The sequence below is a fragment of the Coffea arabica genome, chromosome 10e, assembly GCF_036785885.1.
Source record: "Coffea arabica cultivar ET-39 chromosome 10e, Coffea Arabica ET-39 HiFi, whole genome shotgun sequence".
Classification (NCBI taxonomy): Eukaryota; Viridiplantae; Streptophyta; class Magnoliopsida; order Gentianales; family Rubiaceae; genus Coffea; species Coffea arabica.
Window position 1 is genome coordinate 2,104,241 of NC_092328.1, and position 19,089 is coordinate 2,123,329.

Below are 19,089 nucleotides of genomic sequence, written 5' to 3' on the forward strand. Positions count from 1 at the left end.
CTGGATGCCATGGAATCAGATAAATATTCTTTCATCTTCTTAGTATTGATTACTCTTTACTAGACGGGCTATAGTTTTTGAGCTTTTGTTTTCGCTGTGTATAGTTAATATTCTTTCATTAAGCCAAAAACCCTTTTTCCCCTCCTACTTCTATTGTTGGTTTCTTGTTTTACTTTTCTTTTCTCAAGGAGGAAGTTCACTGGCACTGTACTATTTACAGCAGCTAGGCCTGTTGATTTACTGCTGTAAAGAAGGAACAGGGGCTGACTCCATTGCTAAATATCAAGCTAGCTAGTGAGTGCTTCAATAGCTGGAGATGGATGAGGAAAATAAGGTGAAAGCGAAAGGAAGTTCAGTAGCATTTTTTTTTCCCAAGTGTTTTGAGCGTCCTATGGCTGCCTAGGTCTAGTAAACTCACGGGCAATATTAACCATTTATAGGCAGTATGGGGTGCAACTTTTGGGGAATGGATTTTATTAAATAAACTGAATTTTTAGCTCAGAGAATATTTGTGATAAGAAATTAACTGATCTATTACGGGTGGTGAAAGATGCGATATCAGTAGTAATATCACTCTCTGGATAACTTCCTTCATCACTAAAATGAAGATTACCAACTACCTACCTGTAGGCCAAATGTATTTGGATAGACCTGTTTTACCATCATTTTTTTAAACATGTGGTATAATTAATAACTAATAAGACATGCATTTTATTATAGGTATAATTTCATAGACCTCTCCTAAGGTTTCTAAATAATTGCAGTCACTTCTCTTGAGGTTTGAAAAATTATACTTAACTCCTTTAATGTTATGAAAAGATTATAATAGTCTTGACAACTTTACAAAATTTAAGTGAAAAGTAGGTGTAAAGAAAAAAAATCTGCATTTTTAAATTTTTTTGGTTCAAAAATTCTAAACTCATCTTACCTAATACATTATTATATTCAATTTCTAAGTCATTTAAATGGACTTTTTACTTAGTTTTATAGATAGCCGCGACTAGTAGGGATGTATCTGTTGAAAATAGTTTCTTCACAACTTACTTAGGTTGTGTTTGGATTGCATTTTCCGTCATTTTTCATGGAAAAATTACTGTAGCGATTTGATGTATGTGAGGGAAAAAGGTGATAGGGAAATGTGATCACGGAAAACAACGAAATTTTCCGACGGAAAGTTGCAATCCAAGCAAGCCCTTAGCAAAGCAAAAAAAAAAAAAAATCTAAATATTAAAAAATGATGTTTTGAAACATGACCTACATTTTGCTACAAAGAACTATCTCAAACCATCTTTTTACTTAGCAAGTAATATTGATATTTGATTTCTTTTGTCATTTAATTTGTTTTGTAAATCAAATAAAGGCAATATAAGATATTTATTAGACTTTTTGTACTGATATCACTATTTGTTGCCAAAACATATTTTTTAGGGGACGTTTCCATAATTTTTCAAACCTAAAGGGAGGTCTGTGCAATCATCACAAACTTCAGGAAACGTTTCTAAAATTATCCCTTTATTACATCACCATTTCTTATACATCAGCGAATTACTAAACTCACGCGAGCCACTGAACTTAACATTTGGTCCATCAGTGGGTTACAGATCATGCATGCTTAACCATTTGCCTTGCATACAAATTTTCTCAGAATTTCACCCCAAAAAAAAAAAAAAAAAAAAATTGCGCATCAGGCCTTTTTTGTTTTTCCACATTGGTTTAGTATATGCTGACTTTTTTTGTTTATTCAATGCCATAGTAAGAACAAACATATTTAATGTTACTGTGGTTGTTATATTATTTTATCTGTAGCCAGAAAACCTTAAGCTGTACAATAATGAACCGGAAAATGGAGTGCCCAAGAAAAATTTTGAAAATGGGGCGCTTGATAACCAAGCATATTTATAAAATCCAACCCAGACCTCGGTCTAAAGAGGTGATTGGTTCAACAGATTTTCGGTTCAATCATGGATTAGGCAGTTCAACTGTGGATTGGACAGTAGTTATCTTATATAATATAATAATATATTTTAAATTACAAAAATACTAAAATTTTTAAGTTTATGGTTCGACGGACAATTTTTTTTGCTCATTAGTTGAACCATCGGATCATTAATTGGTAAATGAGTTATTACTTATCCAATTTAATTAGTGACTTAATCCGATCTTATAGCCGGTTCACCAATTTGAAAAGTTCGACCGTCGGGCCGGGTAGAGTTTTATGACTATGCAACCAAGCATGTCATGGAGTTGGGTTTACTCATTTAGGGAAGAAAAATTGGATGCAATACATAAAATGGGAAAAAGGAAAAAGTGCTTGGTGTATTGATACATGACATTGTTTATGGAATGAGCCCAAAAGCACTTGGATATTCAATTAATCCTGGCGGGAGCTGGGAAATTTTGAAAGGATAATCATGCAAATAGTCCCTTATATATTGACTTGGTACTTCTTTTTTTTTTGTCTCTTACATATAAAATAATGATTTTTTTTAGTGTATCACATATTAGTTTTTTACCTTTTATGTCCCTTTTATATGAAATGATGATTTTTCATCCCTCAAAAAAAAAAAAACGCACGATTTTAGTCCCTTGACTCATTTCTACTTATCTTGCCAGAAAAAAAATCACATGCACCTCATGCCTCAGAAATTTCAATGCTAAAATAAAAAAATCATAAGGAAAAAGAGAAAAATCCCCTCACATATTTTGCTTTTTCGTTTTATTTTCCTAACTAAGAATATGATAACAGCCATGATTGCCTTCGGCTACTATGTTAGTGGTGTTGTCGTCGGCCGCCACAATTTTCGGTCACAAAATTTCACAAAAAAATCAACATTCCATTGAAAAAAATTTTTTTGCATGGAATCTAATTTCGATATTAGTTTTCACAAAAAAAGAACGTAGGTGAAAAGTTCAACTACCCTCCACTATTTTTTCGATTTTTCATTCACTTTTGTTCTTTTTTTGTGTAAAAGCTAATATTGAAATCAGATTATACATGAAAAAAAATGAGTGAGAAGTTGAATTTTGGTGAAATTTTTGTAATCAGAAATGGTAGCAGCCAACGGCGACATTGTCAGCATAACGGCTGAAGTCAACCATGGTGGCTGCTACATTCTTGGCCAGGAAAATATGATGAAGAAGAAAGAAATTTGAAGGACAATTTTCCCTTTTTCTTTTCAATTTTCATTTTTTTTTTCTAAAATTTGTGAGGCATGAGTTACATGTATTTTTTTTTATGAGCAGAAATAAGGCGAGGGACTAAAAATATGCATTTTTTATTTGTAAGGAACGAAAAATCAATCTTCTATATGTAGGGGACGTAAAAGGTATCAAACTAATATATTAAGAATGAAAAATCATCACTTCAGAAATGAGGGGTATAAAAGCTATGCAGCCAATACACACTATTTGTGTGATTTTTCCAACTTTGAATTTGACACCTCCATCTAGCAATCTTTGAATGTGTAGGCAAAAGCTTTCCATGTCCCGACAAATATATCGGTCATCCTTTTTTGGATACTTTTCATGTAAATTTACACTTTAAAATCTAATATTTGTCCATTAAACTGACTTATTCCCGTCAATTGATAACAACAGCAATAGGCAACTTAAATTCAAGGGTATAGAAGAGGGAGTATGAGGGAGAAATTTTTAGTTTGAAACCTCCCGCTGACACTTAAAAAAAAAAAAAATTGAAGTCATTAATTTGAAATAAAATGAAAAATCTTAAACCCTAATTGATAATGATCATGTCATTATGAGTAGCACGTTTCATCTTAATTAAATATAAACTGCAAAATCCCTCCCGAATGCTAGCCCATTAATGATTCTACAAGACAGAAGCACAAGGATCCAAAACATCAGGCACTTTGGCCTCTAAAGGCGCCTTTTTGGCTTGTCAAATGTCCATTCACTGCTAGCCAATATTCTTCACTTGTTTCGTATTGATCCAATGTTCAAACTGACAACTTAAAGGGCTAAGTGGGATAAGGTCCAAATATTAGGGGCCCAAGTGTAAATTTATTTTCTCTTAAAAGGATGGATGTCCGGCTTCTTATATTCTGAAGGATGCAGAGGGCCGAAAAAAGTTTTTTTCAGGAAACATAAAAAATCTACTTCACTGATCCAATCATTAGTGTTTTCATCACCGCCTTTAACCCAGTCACCATTGATTTCATCACCGCCTTTAAGGCTTTAACCGCCCTATACGTATATAAACAACCGAAATTTGAACCCAAGGGGTTGACAAGCGAAAATGAAAGAAGCCGATAGAATTGAGTTAGGAGATCTTTGTCCTGAAGTAGTAGACTCCATCTTCTCAAGAATCCCTCTCAAATCTCTGGCAAAATTGAAGTCAGTTTCCAAGACATGGTGCAATTTCATTGAACACTTCCGCCGTCGCAACCCTCCCACCACTGCCTCAGGCCTCACAATCGTCCTCCAAAACCTCAACCGAAACCTCCACAATCCAGAGTTTCAAGAATCAACCTTCCTCAGAACCCAAGAAGGCCAACAGGGATTCTTTTCTACTCGTGCGTGCATCAAAGGCAACTTTCCCGTCCGCTTAATCGATTCATGCAAAGGCTTACTCCTCTACGCCGCAAATGATGGTCTTTCTTGGGCTTACTACGTCTGTAGCCCTTTTCTTGATCAGTGTTTAGCCCTTCCTCGAGCCCACAGCATCACAAGACTCGCTTGTGCAAGCCTTGCTTTAGATGGATCATCCAAAGAAAACTTCAGGGTTCTCTGTTTTTTCTTGAAAGAAATTGATTTTGTTCGAGGCACAGTTGGCCGCAAGATTTTCTCGTCAGCAACGTGGGATTGGAGAGAATTTCAAGCAACAATTTTGAACACCGACCTTTTGCTGAAAAGGGATTTCGATGTAGCACATTTATTTGGCCCTAGCGTCTTCTGCAGGGGAAGATTGTATTGGATATGGAGTCTATGCATGCTGGTGTATGATAATGAGGCAGAGTTCTTCAAGCTCATCCCATTGCCATCAAAGGCCGAGGAGGGTAATTATGGGAGGCCATTAGACATGCTTTCTCAACTCTTGTGGGAATCAGATGGAAGCATATATTTTTGTTATCAAATGAACGAGAGGCTTTGCATATACAACTTCATTGGCGACGATGAAGTTATGGACCAAGAACATGGTCGTTACAGCAGCATGGAGGGCTGTTGCATGTGGCAGCTCAGTCATTTTGTGACGTTGATGGAATTTCTATGGCAAGAATTTTATGGGACGGTCAATGGCGAGGTAAAGAAATTGAGGGCTAAATGCGGAATTAAGCCTTGCGGTTTCAATCAAGACTTCCATTTGCTGTATCTGCACGTTCCTCCTGGAACAATTGTAGCTTACAGCTTAGAGACTCGAGAATTGGAACAAGTTTGGGCTTGTGGTGAGTTTAAAGGGAACTATGCAATCGAGAAAATTCTTCCCTTTTTATTCAAATCTGTGAATTTGTTTGTGTGAGATTGATCCTAGGTAACTACATCAGAAAGCATACAAGTCTTTGGTAATTGGCATATTTTAGCATTCGTGTATTCAATTTGCAGTCACGTCTTGGGGGTTATTGGCTCAATTTGCCGAGGCTTTTAGGGTGCTAAAGGAACACTTTTTTTGAGTTTGTTACCTGGTGATCTTCAATATCTGTCTCCATTGTAAACCAAGAAACTTGTGTTCGAAATTTTTTTTTTTTTAAAAGGAGCTGCTTATTTTTTGAGCTTTCACATGTGAGAAAAGTATGCTTTTTTTTTTTTTTTTTTTGCGCCTTTAATCTTCATGCTCATGCAAAATGGATCAAAATCACAAAAAAAAATTAGTTAATTTAATTAAAATGTTTGTATATATGTTGAATAAGTAATGAAGTATTTTGCTTCTTTTCGATTAAAGCTTGGTTTTCGTTGAAAATCAAGATAAAAGAATCTGAATGACAAAATAATTCCAATCAACTCTAATTCGGACGGATAACCTATTTTGTACCATCTGATTGAGTTATGTGCACTGTGCAGTGCAATGATCATGTGAATTGACTGAATTATCTCTAGAAAATCACTAATTTACTACTTGGCTACCAAAATAAATTAAATCAATTTGCCCTTTTGGACCGGGAACTTAACTTGCCATTTTACATTAGCGTCTACCCATAGGTCTGCTCTCAGGATGGTATTTAACGGTTACAGAACTCTTAAATAAATTTGCCCTTATCGTTGTCCCGAGGGAAAAAAAAATGGTAAAGACAGATGATGAAATTGTTCATAAAGATTACGCTTCATTATTGATTTTTTGGGGATAACTCAATCAATTCACATAATCACGGGAGCTGCATATGATTCAACTAGACACAAAGTGGGTTATCTGCTCCAATTGCAGTTGATTAGGAATGTTGTAAAAAAAATTAGGGGTGCATTGGTTCAATTGAACCTTCATGGGGAGGAAAGTGAGATATGAGGCAAGTTTGAGGAGATTTATTGGAATTAACCCTTCTTCTTCCTTTCTCTTTTTTTTTTAAAAAAAAAAAAAATTGGAATTGTAAAGCAATTCTAAGGGTGGCTATGGCTCCATTTAGTCAATTTTCACCAATGCGCTGCTTTGCTTATGATTTACATATTTTTAGCCAACGACTTCGAGGCTCGTCCCTTGATTGTGCATTTTTCTTAAAAAAAAAAAAAATTATCTATTGTGACAAAGGGCCTGTTTGATAACATAAAAAAGTATTGAATCTAAATTTTTTCAGATATTCAGATGTTTTGAGTGTTTGATAAATGAAAATCTATTTGTTGAACTTGTTAAGTAATGCTGAACTTGTGTGTATTTTTTTCAGCACAAAAATCCTAATTGAATACTTAATTCTGATAAGAATAATTACCTTATCTTATCTATCAAATCTACCCTTATTTGTTAATTATATTCAAAATTTTTATCTAATTAAACAATCTAATATTCTCTATATAATGATTTTCTATTTCTTTTTTCTCCCTTTTGAATGAATTTCACATATTCTCCATACTCCTCATATAATATATTTCATCTTTTATATTAATTTGATTTAAAAATAAATATTGTCATTTTCATACCTAACATTTTTAACTAATTAAATCAGAGGTTCTATTTGTTTTTTGGATGAAAAGATATAAAGGCAAATTTGTCAAATTTAACTTATTAAGCATTTAGTTATAAATGTTTATCAAACAGTATAAATAGGTTTAATATTAAAATTTAAACATTCATGCATTTCTTTTCAGTACTTAAAATTCAGTAAATTAATTGTTTCAGTATTCAGATTTCAGAATTCAGATTCAGTTTTATTAAACGGAACCAAAGTCGAGTTGACCATGAAATCGTCAAATATGTTGAAATTAAGAAAACAAACAATTTAATGTACATGACTTGATCCCTCAAACTCCGAATGCTATTTAGTTTCAAATATGATTCTTGACACTTCAGAAGACAGATAAAGAGTATAATTGTTGCATTTTTCTGATAAATGGTAGATGTTTGCATTTCCTTGTTAGGTTCTTGTTATCCTTGCTTCCCCATTTTTTGGTCAAGAGAAACTCCAAGCTTTGCTCTTTAGTCAAAAGAAGAAGAAAAAGTCCCTTCGGGGACATCTGATAAAATCATGGTTCAAAGCGACGGTCGTAGTCCGGATCATTCTACATCGATCTCGGTAATGGTCCCGACATATAGATTGCGATTTCGATGAGACGCAAATTTTTGAAATACTTAATATTCTAAAATTGTAAAAAAATGATAAACAAAAATAATTAAAAATAATAAAAATTCGAGTTGACTCAGGATAACTCGGGGCGATTTGATCGTTTCTATCTGTTTCAGAGAAATATTGGTTGAGTTTTCAGTCACTTGGTTGAATTTTCGGCGATTTATTATCTCGGAGTCATCTCGTCCTGATATTGAATCGAAAAACTTCGTTCCGATGACGACTCGGCTGAACCGTCTCAGTCTTGGCCGAGTTTTTGAACCATGTCATAAAATCCGAACAATGCAGGGTTTAAAGATTACAGGCAAGAAAAGGTAAAAAACTGAGAGATTGACTGCATAAAGACAAGGATGACTTTTGAACCCAAAAAAAAAAAAAAAAAAAAAAAAAAAAAAAAAAACAAGAAGAAGATTGTATAAAGACGGCGTAGCATTCACGTTCCTATAGAGAAGATAGCAAGGGTCCTTTAGTTGGAGCTTCTGATAGCGAAAGGATGATCCCTCCTAGCTTGTGCTCTGCTACAACCTCACCCTTCCCCTTAAGTTTGCATGTTTCTCCCTTCCCTTCTTCTCTTGAATGATTTATCTTCTTGCTAACTGCTAAATCACAATTTTCCTCTTTTAATTCCATCTGCATTATTGTACGAATTTTGGCCCTTATCAGGTTCTCCTTAGCTAACCATCTCCGTATTTTGCCAGAAGTAGTCTTTGGAACACTTCCACTTGCAGCAAGAACGATCAGTCCAACTGCTACGCTCTCTTCTTCCATGATAGATTTCCTTATCCCTTCACATATGTTCCTCATAGCTCTTCGTTCTCTTTCAAAATTTTGAATCTCTGCAACAATAGCTAGAGTTCCTGAAACCATAAATGCTGCAATACAGCCTCCTCGGAGTATTTTCGGATGACTGTTGTAAGCTGCAGTTTCTATGTAATGAGGATGCAATTCTTGGCCATTTGGGAGTTTAATGATGTCTGAAATTCGACCTGTCACGAATAAATACCTATCATCTCCCATGACAACTCCTCTATCTCCAGTTCGGACATAGCACCGCCCCACTCTCTTGCTGAGCATCCCATTGAATACCTCTCTACTCAGAGAAGGATGGCCAAGGTAGCCAGAGGCATTGCTCGGAGATGATATCCATATCTCGCCTTCTGTTCCATCCTCGACAGGCTCTTGCGTTTCTTCATTGACAACTAGAATTTCAATATCTTCTTCCTCATCTTTGTCAAAAGAAATGAGCCTCGCACTAGGTAAGAGCTTATTGTGAGTTGGCAAATTGTTATTTCTGCCGATTCTCCATGCCGTAGAAACGAACGTGCAATTCTCTGCTAAGCCATAAGATGGAGAGATGGCTGATGGATTCAGCCCAAATCTCCTAAATACTTGAATGAATTCTTCAACAGCATCTTTGTATATTGGCTCATTGATGACAATTAAGTTCTTCATGCTTTCCAAATTTATAGGAATTGTTCCCCGAGCAACCCCACCTCGCTTAAGAACAAGTGGTAATGTGAAAGAGGGAACGGGAGTGCAAGTTGCCCTGAAAAAGGTAATCAACTCGAGCCATATTCGGGGCCTTTTCAAGAATGTAGCTGGCGATGTTAAGACACTGGTTGCTCCTGACACTAGGGTAAGTAGCAAGAACATGAGGCCACAATCATGGTACTGAGGCAACCAAGAAACAATAACGCTATTGGGATGCAGATCATAAGCTTTCCTTGCTGCTCTAACGTTGTGAGCAGCTGCACCCGCCGTTACAAGAACTGGTTTTGGAATTCCTGTGGCACCAGAAGTGTACTGAATCAGGTACACCTCTTCAGCTTTGCAACCGCTGTACGGTACTGAATTCGAGTGCAGGTCCAGTTTCTTGTCTTTAATAGCCTCAATTGAAATCCAGCTAAGCTTCTGCAACCACTCAGAGAGTTGTTTATTGGTCGAAGGTGAAGATATATACTGCTTAACGCGCTCGATATAACAATGATTTGCAATGGCAGCTTTAGGCTTTGTCTGGGATATAACTCTGACGAGGTGGTGATAATTATCTTCAGCAAAAGACGGGTCTGGAGGGACAACAGGAACAGACAAAAGGCCAGCTCTTTGACACCCAAAAATGATCTCTACGAGTTCCAGTCCTGGAGCACACATCACAACCACAGCATCACCCCTTTGCAGCGGAAGTAACAGCTGGGAGGAAATGCAATCCGCTGAATTGTTCAGCTGCTGATAGGTGATGGCTGAGCAAGTGCTAGCCCCGGTGCCTGAAGAAGCTGAATCATCTTCGGCCCAAATGAAAGCTGGTTTGGACTTGAAAGCTGGCAGTTTTCCCCATATTTGGAGGTAAAGATCAACCACCGGCTGATCAGGGAAACAAGGATCGTAGTTCTCGAAGTGCATTGTGCTAGTATATCTTAAGAGGAGAATTTGATGAGGTGATGGTGAAATGAATTGCCCTGGCTAAGCTGTTATATATACAGCGGTGATGGGGTGATGCAAAACAGAGATGAAAAAGGATTGAAAGCTCAGAAACCCGATCCCAAGCGAAGATTACAAATTACGAAGAAGAATTATCAGATATTCGGGAAGAATATCCACTTGGGGTGAATCAGCACTGTCGTTTAACCTTTGTAAATTTGTTTTTAGCGGAACAGAACTCTGTGATGCCGCATGCCACATCTCGTCTGATTTATTTAGACATACATACATTCTGAGATTCCCAGGCCATCTAGAATTAGATGAGACGTAAATGGATCATTTGACATCTCAACTTCCTTCGCAACCAGAGCCTGTTTAGGCATATCATGTAACTTTCAAAATTATAATGACTACAACTAGGGCTGCAAACGAATCGAGCCGCTCGCGAGAGGTTGAGCGGCTCGAGTCAAGCTCGAGTCGAGCTCGATGTTAATCGAACTCGAGTCGAGCTCGAGCCGGCTCGAGTCAAACTCGAGCTCGAGCTCGAGCTCAGAATATTAAGCTCGTTAGCTCGCGAGCCGGCTCGCGAGCTTGGGTATATATATATATTTTTTATTTTTATTTTTATTTAATAATAAAATTACGTATATTATATATATATTTTTTTTTTTATTTTTTATTTTCATAGTAAAATTACGTATATGTCCTTAATATTTTATTATTTATTAAGAAAAAAATATTATTTTATTTATTTATTTTTTAATAAAATATTTATTTTTTATTTTTTTTCGAGCTCGAGCTCGAGTTCGAGCTCGGCTCGACTTGATTCGAGTCGAGCTCGAGCTCGAAATTTGCCGGCTCGTCGAGCTCGAGCTCGAGTTCGAGCTTGGTAAAATTTAGTCGAGACTCGGCTCGATTAGCTCAAAACTCGACTCGGCTCGACTCGTTTGCAGCCCTAACTACAACATTCCTATTTTCCTAAAACTAATATAATAAGAAGAGAAAGCCCAAAATCCACAAGTAAACATGCTTTAAGGATTGGGTTGGGTCAGGCTTCAAGGATCCACACGTACTTAATCAGGCAAATCTGTTGCAGATTATTTCAAAATCCTGCTGAGTCTTTGCTAGCCAGATCTTAGTGTTTGAGTCCAAACACTCTCCCACAGCACAAAGGTTGCTCTTCAGTCTAGTTGCTGTCCTCATCATTCTCGTGTCTGGAAAGTACTTAGGTGATTCTTGCCAAGAACACGTTCAGGCACTTAGGTGATGGTAATGAGGACAGCGTAGTGATTTTACATTAGTACTACATTTATTTATTTATCACTTTTTATTCTCTTTTTAAAGCTACTAGTAGTTTGAGATTATTGTGATGATAACAAAAAAAAAAAAAAAAAAATGCAGAGTGGCATTGTAGTGCTGGTGGTGATACTACTACTACTACTTTTTGTCACGTGTACATATTTCACAATTTATTTAATCAACTTTTAAAATTTTAATTTCTTTTTGAATAATGATCAATTCCATCTTTTTTCCACCACCTTCCTTTGCTTTTAATTTCTGTAATTACTGTGTTTTACCCCATTAATTCAAGTAAGCAAAATTGAATACATTGTTCGTGAATATTTTTATCTGACATGCATCGTGAATATAAAAAGATGGGTTGAAAAATGTGTTTATGATACAAGCGAAATATTATTTAGAATAATATATGTATCCAAACAAACCCACAAATTATTTATCAAAGGAAGAACACCAATAATTATGACGTAACCTTGTAGTGCGACATTCACAATCCTTATAAAAGAAGAATTAAAAATTTAAAAAAAAAATATTGAAAGAAGCCCCCTTACCTTACCCCCCCTGTTTGTATTAAAGGCCAAAAATTTAAATCAAATCAAATCAGATCATGACTCATGATGCGTGAGATACAGACACGACGACGCATCACAACAAAAATAGCCACCCAGGCGCTCTCGAGTCTTGACTCACTCGCGGTATCTGAAATTACAAGTATATCCTTCATGTTTATCGGCTCAACCGAAAATTCCTTCACGCTTCTCCTCCTCCAACTCAACTGTATCTTTCAACTCTCCCCCACCCACCTGAAATTCAATTCCAGTGACGATTCCTCTCTACTCCTAATAATACTATAACTTTACAGCCACACACAAATATTTCTTGTTATTGCTTTCTAGGTTGACTTGTGTTGCTGAGTTCTTTGGTTGATAGTTGAAGGAGCACAAGAATGAGTTTCAGAGAAGAGAGTGACGATGGAAGAGGGGATCTTAGGAAGCCATTTTTGCATACTGGGAGTTGGTACAGAATGGGTTCTCGCCAGTCTAGCATGATGGGGTCATCTCAGGCTATTAGGGACAGCTCAATTTCTGTTGTAGCTTGTGTCTTGATCGTTGCTTTGGGGCCTATCCAGTTCGGTTTCACTGTATTACTACTTTACTTACCATTTACCTTTCTCTACTTGTTTCAATCTGTCTTTCCCTTTATTGTTGTTGTACTTCTTTTTGCTGCCCAAATGAAGAATCCTGTGGGTTGCCAACTGCGGACGTAGATTAGTACGTAACAATCTGATGTTAAAGAAACATAGATTAGAAAACGAAATGAGGTTTGATGAAATGTTCAAATCTTGCACAAGGCTGGGGTTAACTTTTCTTTTGATTCGTTGGCATTGTTTTGTCCTATAAACTTGTTTATCTGTCTGAATTACTTGCTTGACTAGTGAATGTTTGTTACTATGATGAAGGCTGGTTATTCTTCTCCCACGCAAAATGCTATCTCAAAGGATCTTGGCCTCACTGTGTCAGAGGTTAGAATGTGCAATACTTCTGCTGTGATACCATTTTGAGATTTTGAAAGAAATGTTACTGACTCCAACAATTTTGGCGGACAGTTCTCTCTTTTTGGTTCTTTATCGAATGTCGGAGCGATGGTTGGGGCAATATGTAGTGGTCAGATTGCGGATTACATTGGGCGAAAAGGGGTATAACTGTTGCTTTTGTAGCACTTTGTTGTTCTTTGTCGTGGTTGCTTTTGTTTCTTCTCTCTTCTTAGGAAGCGGAGGGAGGCAAGCTGTACTTCGTATCAGGAATAATCCTTATTTTCCTGTTAAATTGCAGTCTTTGATGATCGCTGCCATACCCAACATCATTGGTTGGCTTGCCATTTCATTTGCAAGGGTAAATCTTTCTTGTTTTTCTGGGTATGCAACGACATTTGATTTCTTTGCTGATCCTGGAAGTTAAAGTTAATCCTTTTTTATTTCTCTTACCATGTTTAGGATGCATCATTTTTGTATATGGGAAGGTTATTGGAAGGATTTGGCGTCGGAATAATCTCGTACACTGTAAAGACTGCACTTTTCGGCTTTAGCTCCTAATCTGAGCTGTCAGAAACTGAACCAGTCTTCACGCATATCTTGTTTCTATTTTAGGTGCCTGTATACATCGCAGAGATAGCCCCTCAGAACATGAGAGGGGCATTGGGGTCGGTGAATCAGGTTGGCTAAGTTTATCAAGGTCCTCTTAAAGTATAGTTCTTGCATGCATGGAGATGCTGTTGAGATAAATTAAGCCCTGTTGTTTTTGTGGATATAGCTTTCTGTCACAATCGGTATTATGCTGGCTTATCTGCTGGGACTTTTTTGCAGTTGGAGAGTGCTTGCTGTTCTGGGTAATCCTCTTGAGATCTTTTCATTGCTATATCAATTTATGCATATCCTTCCCGCGTGTTGCAGTTTTTACAGTTTACTGTATGGGACATGAAAGCGTGTAACACTTTATCTTCATATTCACCAGGACAAAGATATGTTGACTTTGTTGTCCATTTTTACCTAATAATGCTCATTTTGACAAGGATATAACTTATCTGTTAGGCACTAATAACAGCAGGTGGCTAGAAGAGAAAGAAAACATATTTTCCAGAGAAACACCAGTTCTCAAATCTTTGACAGACTGCTAGCATTTGTTACTAAATTGCAACACAGAAACTAAGGCAATTCCTGCATACCTCCTCCTTTGTGGGATGACTGGTTAGCCAGAACTGAATGCTGAGAAAAAAGTGATTGTACTTATGGTCGTGAGAGACCTTATAACATTCTGGGCAGCGATAGTGATTATAATAAGGTGCTCAAAGGTGATTTGCTGTATAAGAATGCTCCTATATATTTGAAGTTAAATCTCACCATGCATAAATCAACCAACAGATAATCTAGCTGTTGTCAGAAAGAACATGTTGTAATTTTGTGTAGTTAGAAACAAGGATTGACCAATGACTACTGAAATCGGGGAATTCATTTCAGAAATTCGTTGTACTTCTATCGTGCTTTATTTAGTTTCTGATCTATACAAATTATCTAGCAATCAAATGCAGTCAATTTGTGTTGTGATCTCTCTTTGTATGTATATACTGTTCCTAAAAGGGCTAGGGTGGTTTGTGTGCAAGTATTGATCAAGAAAAAAAATTTAACGGGATGCTTTAGAATTCATAGAATGCATTGACCTTTTGCATGAGATGCACTGACAAGTGGCCATTTTCATGCAAATTAGCAAAACTATTCTCCACCTTTAACATCCGTTGTTGCTGTTGTCACTTTGGCAGTCCCTCAGGCAACTTAGTGTTATTGTCTTTCAACAGGAATATTGCCTTGTCTAATATTGATACCTGGCCTATTTTTCATCCCGGAGTCCCCTCGATGGTTGGTGAGCATCATGGAATTACTTCTTCCGCCCTGATTTCTTGTTAAATGCACCACTAAAGCAATTAATGCAGAATTTGCACTACACAGGCAAAGATGGGAATGACTGATGATTTTGAAGTTTCTTTGCAAGTTCTTCGGGGTTTTGATGCAGATATTTCCCTTGAAGTAAATGAAATCAAGGTAAAATTTCGTGAATTATTCTTAAACTGGTGCTATGTTGCAATTTTTGTTTTAAGGGATGGAAAAGGAGACAAACTGTTGTTAGGGGCAGCAGGGACCATGAGTATTTTTCATAAGTCCTATGTTGAAATCAGCATTAGTATTAGAATCTGTTGAAGGTAGTATTCTGAAGTTACTTTCTTTGTTATGCACATTATTAGTGTCTTTTGAGTAGTAGTTTTCCCCCTAATTTTTTTCAATTATTTGTAGCGATCTGTAGCATCAACAAGCAGAAGAACAACTATTCGTTTTGGCGATTTCAAACAGAAGAGATACTGGTTCCCTCTAATGGTATTTTAATTTTTCTGCTGACTCTTTTACAATTTTCTCTTGTTTAGGCTTTACTGTAGATTTGCTGAATGGGAACATTGTGTATGATAAAGTGAACTTGTCTTATCAATTTTCTCTTTCCTTTTATTCGTGGCAGGTGGGAATTGGATTACTGATGCTGCAACAGCTAACTGGGGTTAATGGTGTTCTGTTTTATACCACTAGCATATTTGAATCAGCTGGTACTTGGTTATTTCTTTTTCCCCAAACACTTTATATCTTGTGATTGAGGAAAATGACAGCAACGTTGACCCTTAACTGGAACTGCTAATCCAACTTGAACACTGCACCACTAGTAACTGATGTAAAATTTTTGAAAACCTTGTTGATGAAAAAGATAAATGATGCAGCACTATTTATTAGCCGATTGAAACTCCTATACATTCATGGTGTTTGTCCCTTAGATATTGGTGCAAAACTTCCAGAAGAAGTGCTTTGCACAGGAGTTGATTCTCATATTTCAGTTATTGGTTTAAATAAGTGACAATAATTTGCTTAATTAGCAAATGAATTGCTTTAATTTTATGACGCTATGTGAACAGGAATTTCATCGAGTAATATTGCAACATTCGCAGTGGGTGCTATCCAGGTAAGCTATAATAATCTGTATCAGAAATATAATGTCACTTATTAATTAGATCTCTGATTCAAACTCTCGCCGTTCTCCTTTGGAACTGTAAGAAAAATTAGTCGTCACTTGAGATGTTCCTTATAAAGTCATCTTGGATTTTCTTTCTTTTTTTTTTTTTTAAATCGCCTGACTCCTATATAAGCATTCAATAATGTGCTAAAAAGGAAATATGTACATTGGTTAGGTTGTTGCAACTGCTGTTGCTACATGGTTGGTGGACAAAACTGGGCGTAGGCTTCTACTGATCGTGAGTTGTGCAAAATAATTGTGTATATGCTCTCTAACTTGTTGCTTAACCTAACAAAAGGGAAAATTTTTTTGCAGATTTCCTCTTCTGGGATGACTATTAGTCTCCTACTGGTTGCTGTTTCATTCTTCATCAAGGTAGTTTTTCTTAGGAATTCTTCTTGTGCCGTTATAAAGAAAACAAGAATATGTGCATGGTCTGATTCATGTAATCATGTATTCTTTACATAGTTTCATTCTTTTCTCCCTATCTAACCACTATTTCAGGACCATGCATCAGACGATTCTTCCATCTACAGCATATTCAGTATCCTACCTGTAGTTGGTGTTGTGGTATGCCTTATAAATTTCAAACAAGTTTATAATGATTCTTCATCAATTTCTATCAAGATCAATCTTTGATTTGACCACCTTGCTCTTCCAGTTGATGATAATTTCTTTTTCACTTGGACTCGGGCCCATACCGTGGCTCATAATGTCTGAGGTACTGCTGTTTTATTTTATTTCTCTCATGCTCTAGTTTGATTGTACGTGAGATATTGTAGTGTAAATAACAAAGTGGTAGCTCTAGTTGGACTAAGGTGTCGTGTAATTTGCCTTTTTTCCCCCCTAAATCTTCTTTTCTGTCAGAATACAGTATCTTTTTACTGCACTTGACCTTCAGATCTCCGTTTGATGTCTACTGTTCTGAGCTGTACATGAAGAGACACCTTTGAGGGATTCCTTTGTTCTACCTTTCTTTCTGTCTTTTCTTCAGTTTTCTATTGGAGTGTGGAATAGACTTTCATTCCTGCATCTGAACTTCAGGGACCTGTGGTTCTCTTCCCTTTCATATGCTGTCAAATCTCTCCTTCAAAGAGTTGTTCCTATTTCAAAAACTGGCCAAGAGGCTGTGTTTTGCAACCTTGGGTAGCTTTGCCAGAGTCAGATGTCAGCTTCAGGGTTGCCTACTCATGTCCTATTTTACTTCTTTTAGATGGTGCTCATCTACAGCTCTGAAACAAGAGAGTAACACTGAGCTGCGTATGGTTGGTGGCAGAAACATTATCCTGTGAAAACCTTAGCCTGAAAAGAGCTCTTTGTATCAATTGGGTTTTCAGATGGGGCATCTATTTTGTTTCCTTGAAAATCCAAAGAGCAAGTAGAGAACATACATTGGAAATACTTCTTGTTTTAGTGATTGACTTTTCAAGCACGAACCAAGTTCTTAAGCAGGGAATTTATTCCTGTCATTTGTTTCTAGTTCCAAACAGAAGAAAATAGCAGAGGGTAGAAGACTACAATCCTCAATACGTTACGACTTCTATCATTTTGAATCAGAGAGTTAACTTCAGAGAAATATATTATGCATGATCTATATGATTCTGCCACCAACACAATTCAGTCTCATAGTGCTCTCCTGGGGAAAGAATCCTAGGAATGTGGAAAATTAGAACTTAGCGATTGAATGGGGGCCTCCTATTCAGTGTTTAGAATAGGTTGGCTGTCTTTTGAGAGTCTATGATGTACTTCAGCAGATCTCCCGTGTAAACTTCAGTCCTCTATCTTAATACAAGCTATTACTTTGCTCCAAAAAAAGAAAGAAAAAGAAAAAACGTGCACGCGCACAATTCAACCTCATGAAAACCGTCTGACTGATTTTCTTCGGAATAACATTGCAGATTCTTCCCGTCAAAATCAAAGGCCTTGCTGGAAGTGTAGCTACGCTAGGCAATTGGTTGGTTGGCTGGGCTATTACAATGAGTACCCCTTTGCTGTTGTCTTGGAGTGATGGAGGTTAGTATTTTTCGCTCTATATGCGTGCATCTCCACGTATTCATATATGCTCATTCTCGGTACATGGTTGCATCCAAAAAAAAAAAAGAAGCAGAAATTCGATCAGGGTTTATGAAAAACGCATTATGTGTAATAATTTACGGTGAGTCCACACATGGTAAAGGTTGCACGCGGCCAATATGGTAAATTATGCAGATAGTGAACGACATATTGCACTATTACTGATGCAAGATTGCTTATGTGACCGCATTAGGAAAGAAATTGGTAATCAAGTGTGTCGTCTATGGTTATTTGAGTGAAACCCTGTGGAGTTTTTGACATAGTATCGTGATGAATCATTGTAACCTTCGTCCTTTAAATTGTTCTTGCTTATCCTCAGGAACTTTCACCTTTTTCACGATCATGTGCGCCTTCACGCTGGTGTTCGTGGCGCTCTGGGTTCCTGAGACAAAAGGAAAAACGCTAGAGGAGATACAGTTTTCATTCAGATGACAGCATTTCTTCTACCACTTTTTCCTCCTCCTCCTTTTTTGCTAAAATTTTTCCCTCTTTCCTCATTTCTTTTTGTTGTTGTTGTTGTTGTCTTCTTATCCATATGGGGCAGTTCTTGTGTTGTGTAATATGCCCTCTTTATAGTGTCAAATTTAGATCTACAGCAGTCACAAATAATGCTTGGCAAATTGCTTCTTCCAAATTCATTGCTACTGCGGTAAGTCCTTTTTGCACATTGACTGGTTGCATTGTCATTTAGATGCTTGTACCTTCTCCAAAGGCATGCGTAGCCATTATTATCTTTATGAGCCTCGAAACATCAGAACTTTCCAGCAGTGAGATTTTTCTTTTTAATATCTCTAAAACGTGGAAATAATTTGCCCTTGGCTAGCTCTCTGTGAAAGCTAAATTTGAAGAAATATATAGTCGTGTACATGGTCCACGTCTTTATTATAAGAAGCGATGTGCCATGTTCATTTATCCATTGATTATTGTGGCTGATTATAAAATATGATTTCGAAATAATTAGTTTTTTTTTCCAT

At 36.8% G+C, this 19,089-nt stretch overlaps 2 protein-coding genes across 2 annotated transcripts; one reads left to right on the forward strand and one right to left on the reverse strand.

Annotated features, from left to right (window-relative positions):
- Window positions 1–7,993: 7,993 nt before the first annotated feature.
- Window positions 7,994–10,167, reverse strand: LOC113712556 (uncharacterized). The gene has a single exon (XM_027236039.2). The coding sequence runs from the start codon at window positions 10,122–10,124 to the stop codon at window positions 8,166–8,168; it is 1,959 nt and encodes a 652-aa protein (XP_027091840.2). The 5' UTR covers window positions 10,125–10,167; the 3' UTR covers window positions 7,994–8,165.
- A 2,042-nt stretch (window positions 10,168–12,209) lies between these two features.
- LOC113712678 (sugar transporter ERD6-like 6) lies at window positions 12,210–18,782 on the forward strand. The gene is made up of 18 exons (XM_072067280.1): window positions 12,210–12,582; window positions 12,901–12,963; window positions 13,048–13,137; window positions 13,274–13,333; window positions 13,435–13,500; window positions 13,588–13,653; window positions 13,751–13,826; window positions 14,790–14,854; window positions 14,941–15,033; window positions 15,283–15,363; window positions 15,500–15,584; window positions 15,945–15,991; window positions 16,218–16,280; window positions 16,358–16,417; window positions 16,547–16,612; window positions 16,704–16,763; window positions 17,941–18,055; window positions 18,435–18,782. The coding sequence occupies exons 1-18, from the start codon at window positions 12,388–12,390 to the stop codon at window positions 18,545–18,547; spliced, it is 1,464 nt and encodes a 487-aa protein (XP_071923381.1). The 5' UTR covers window positions 12,210–12,387; the 3' UTR covers window positions 18,548–18,782.
- The last annotated feature ends 307 nt before the right edge of the window (window positions 18,783–19,089 follow it).

What these genes read in the sequence shown, in the direction of transcription:
- LOC113712678 (XM_072067280.1), top strand. Translation starts at nt 12,388, where the DNA reads ATGAGTTTCAGAGAAGAGAGTGACGATGGAAGAGGGGATCTTAGGAAG. An exon ending in TAGCATATTTGAATCAGCTG is followed by an intron (nt 15,585 to 15,944) that starts GTACTTGGTTAT and finishes CTATGTGAACAG; the next exon opens with GAATTTCATCGAGTAATATT. An exon ending in CGTGGCTCATAATGTCTGAG is followed by an intron (nt 16,764 to 17,940) that starts GTACTGCTGTTT and finishes ATAACATTGCAG; the next exon opens with ATTCTTCCCGTCAAAATCAA.
- LOC113712556 (XM_027236039.2), bottom strand. Translation starts at nt 10,124, where the DNA reads ATGCACTTCGAGAACTACGATCCTTGTTTCCCTGATCAGCCGGTGGTT.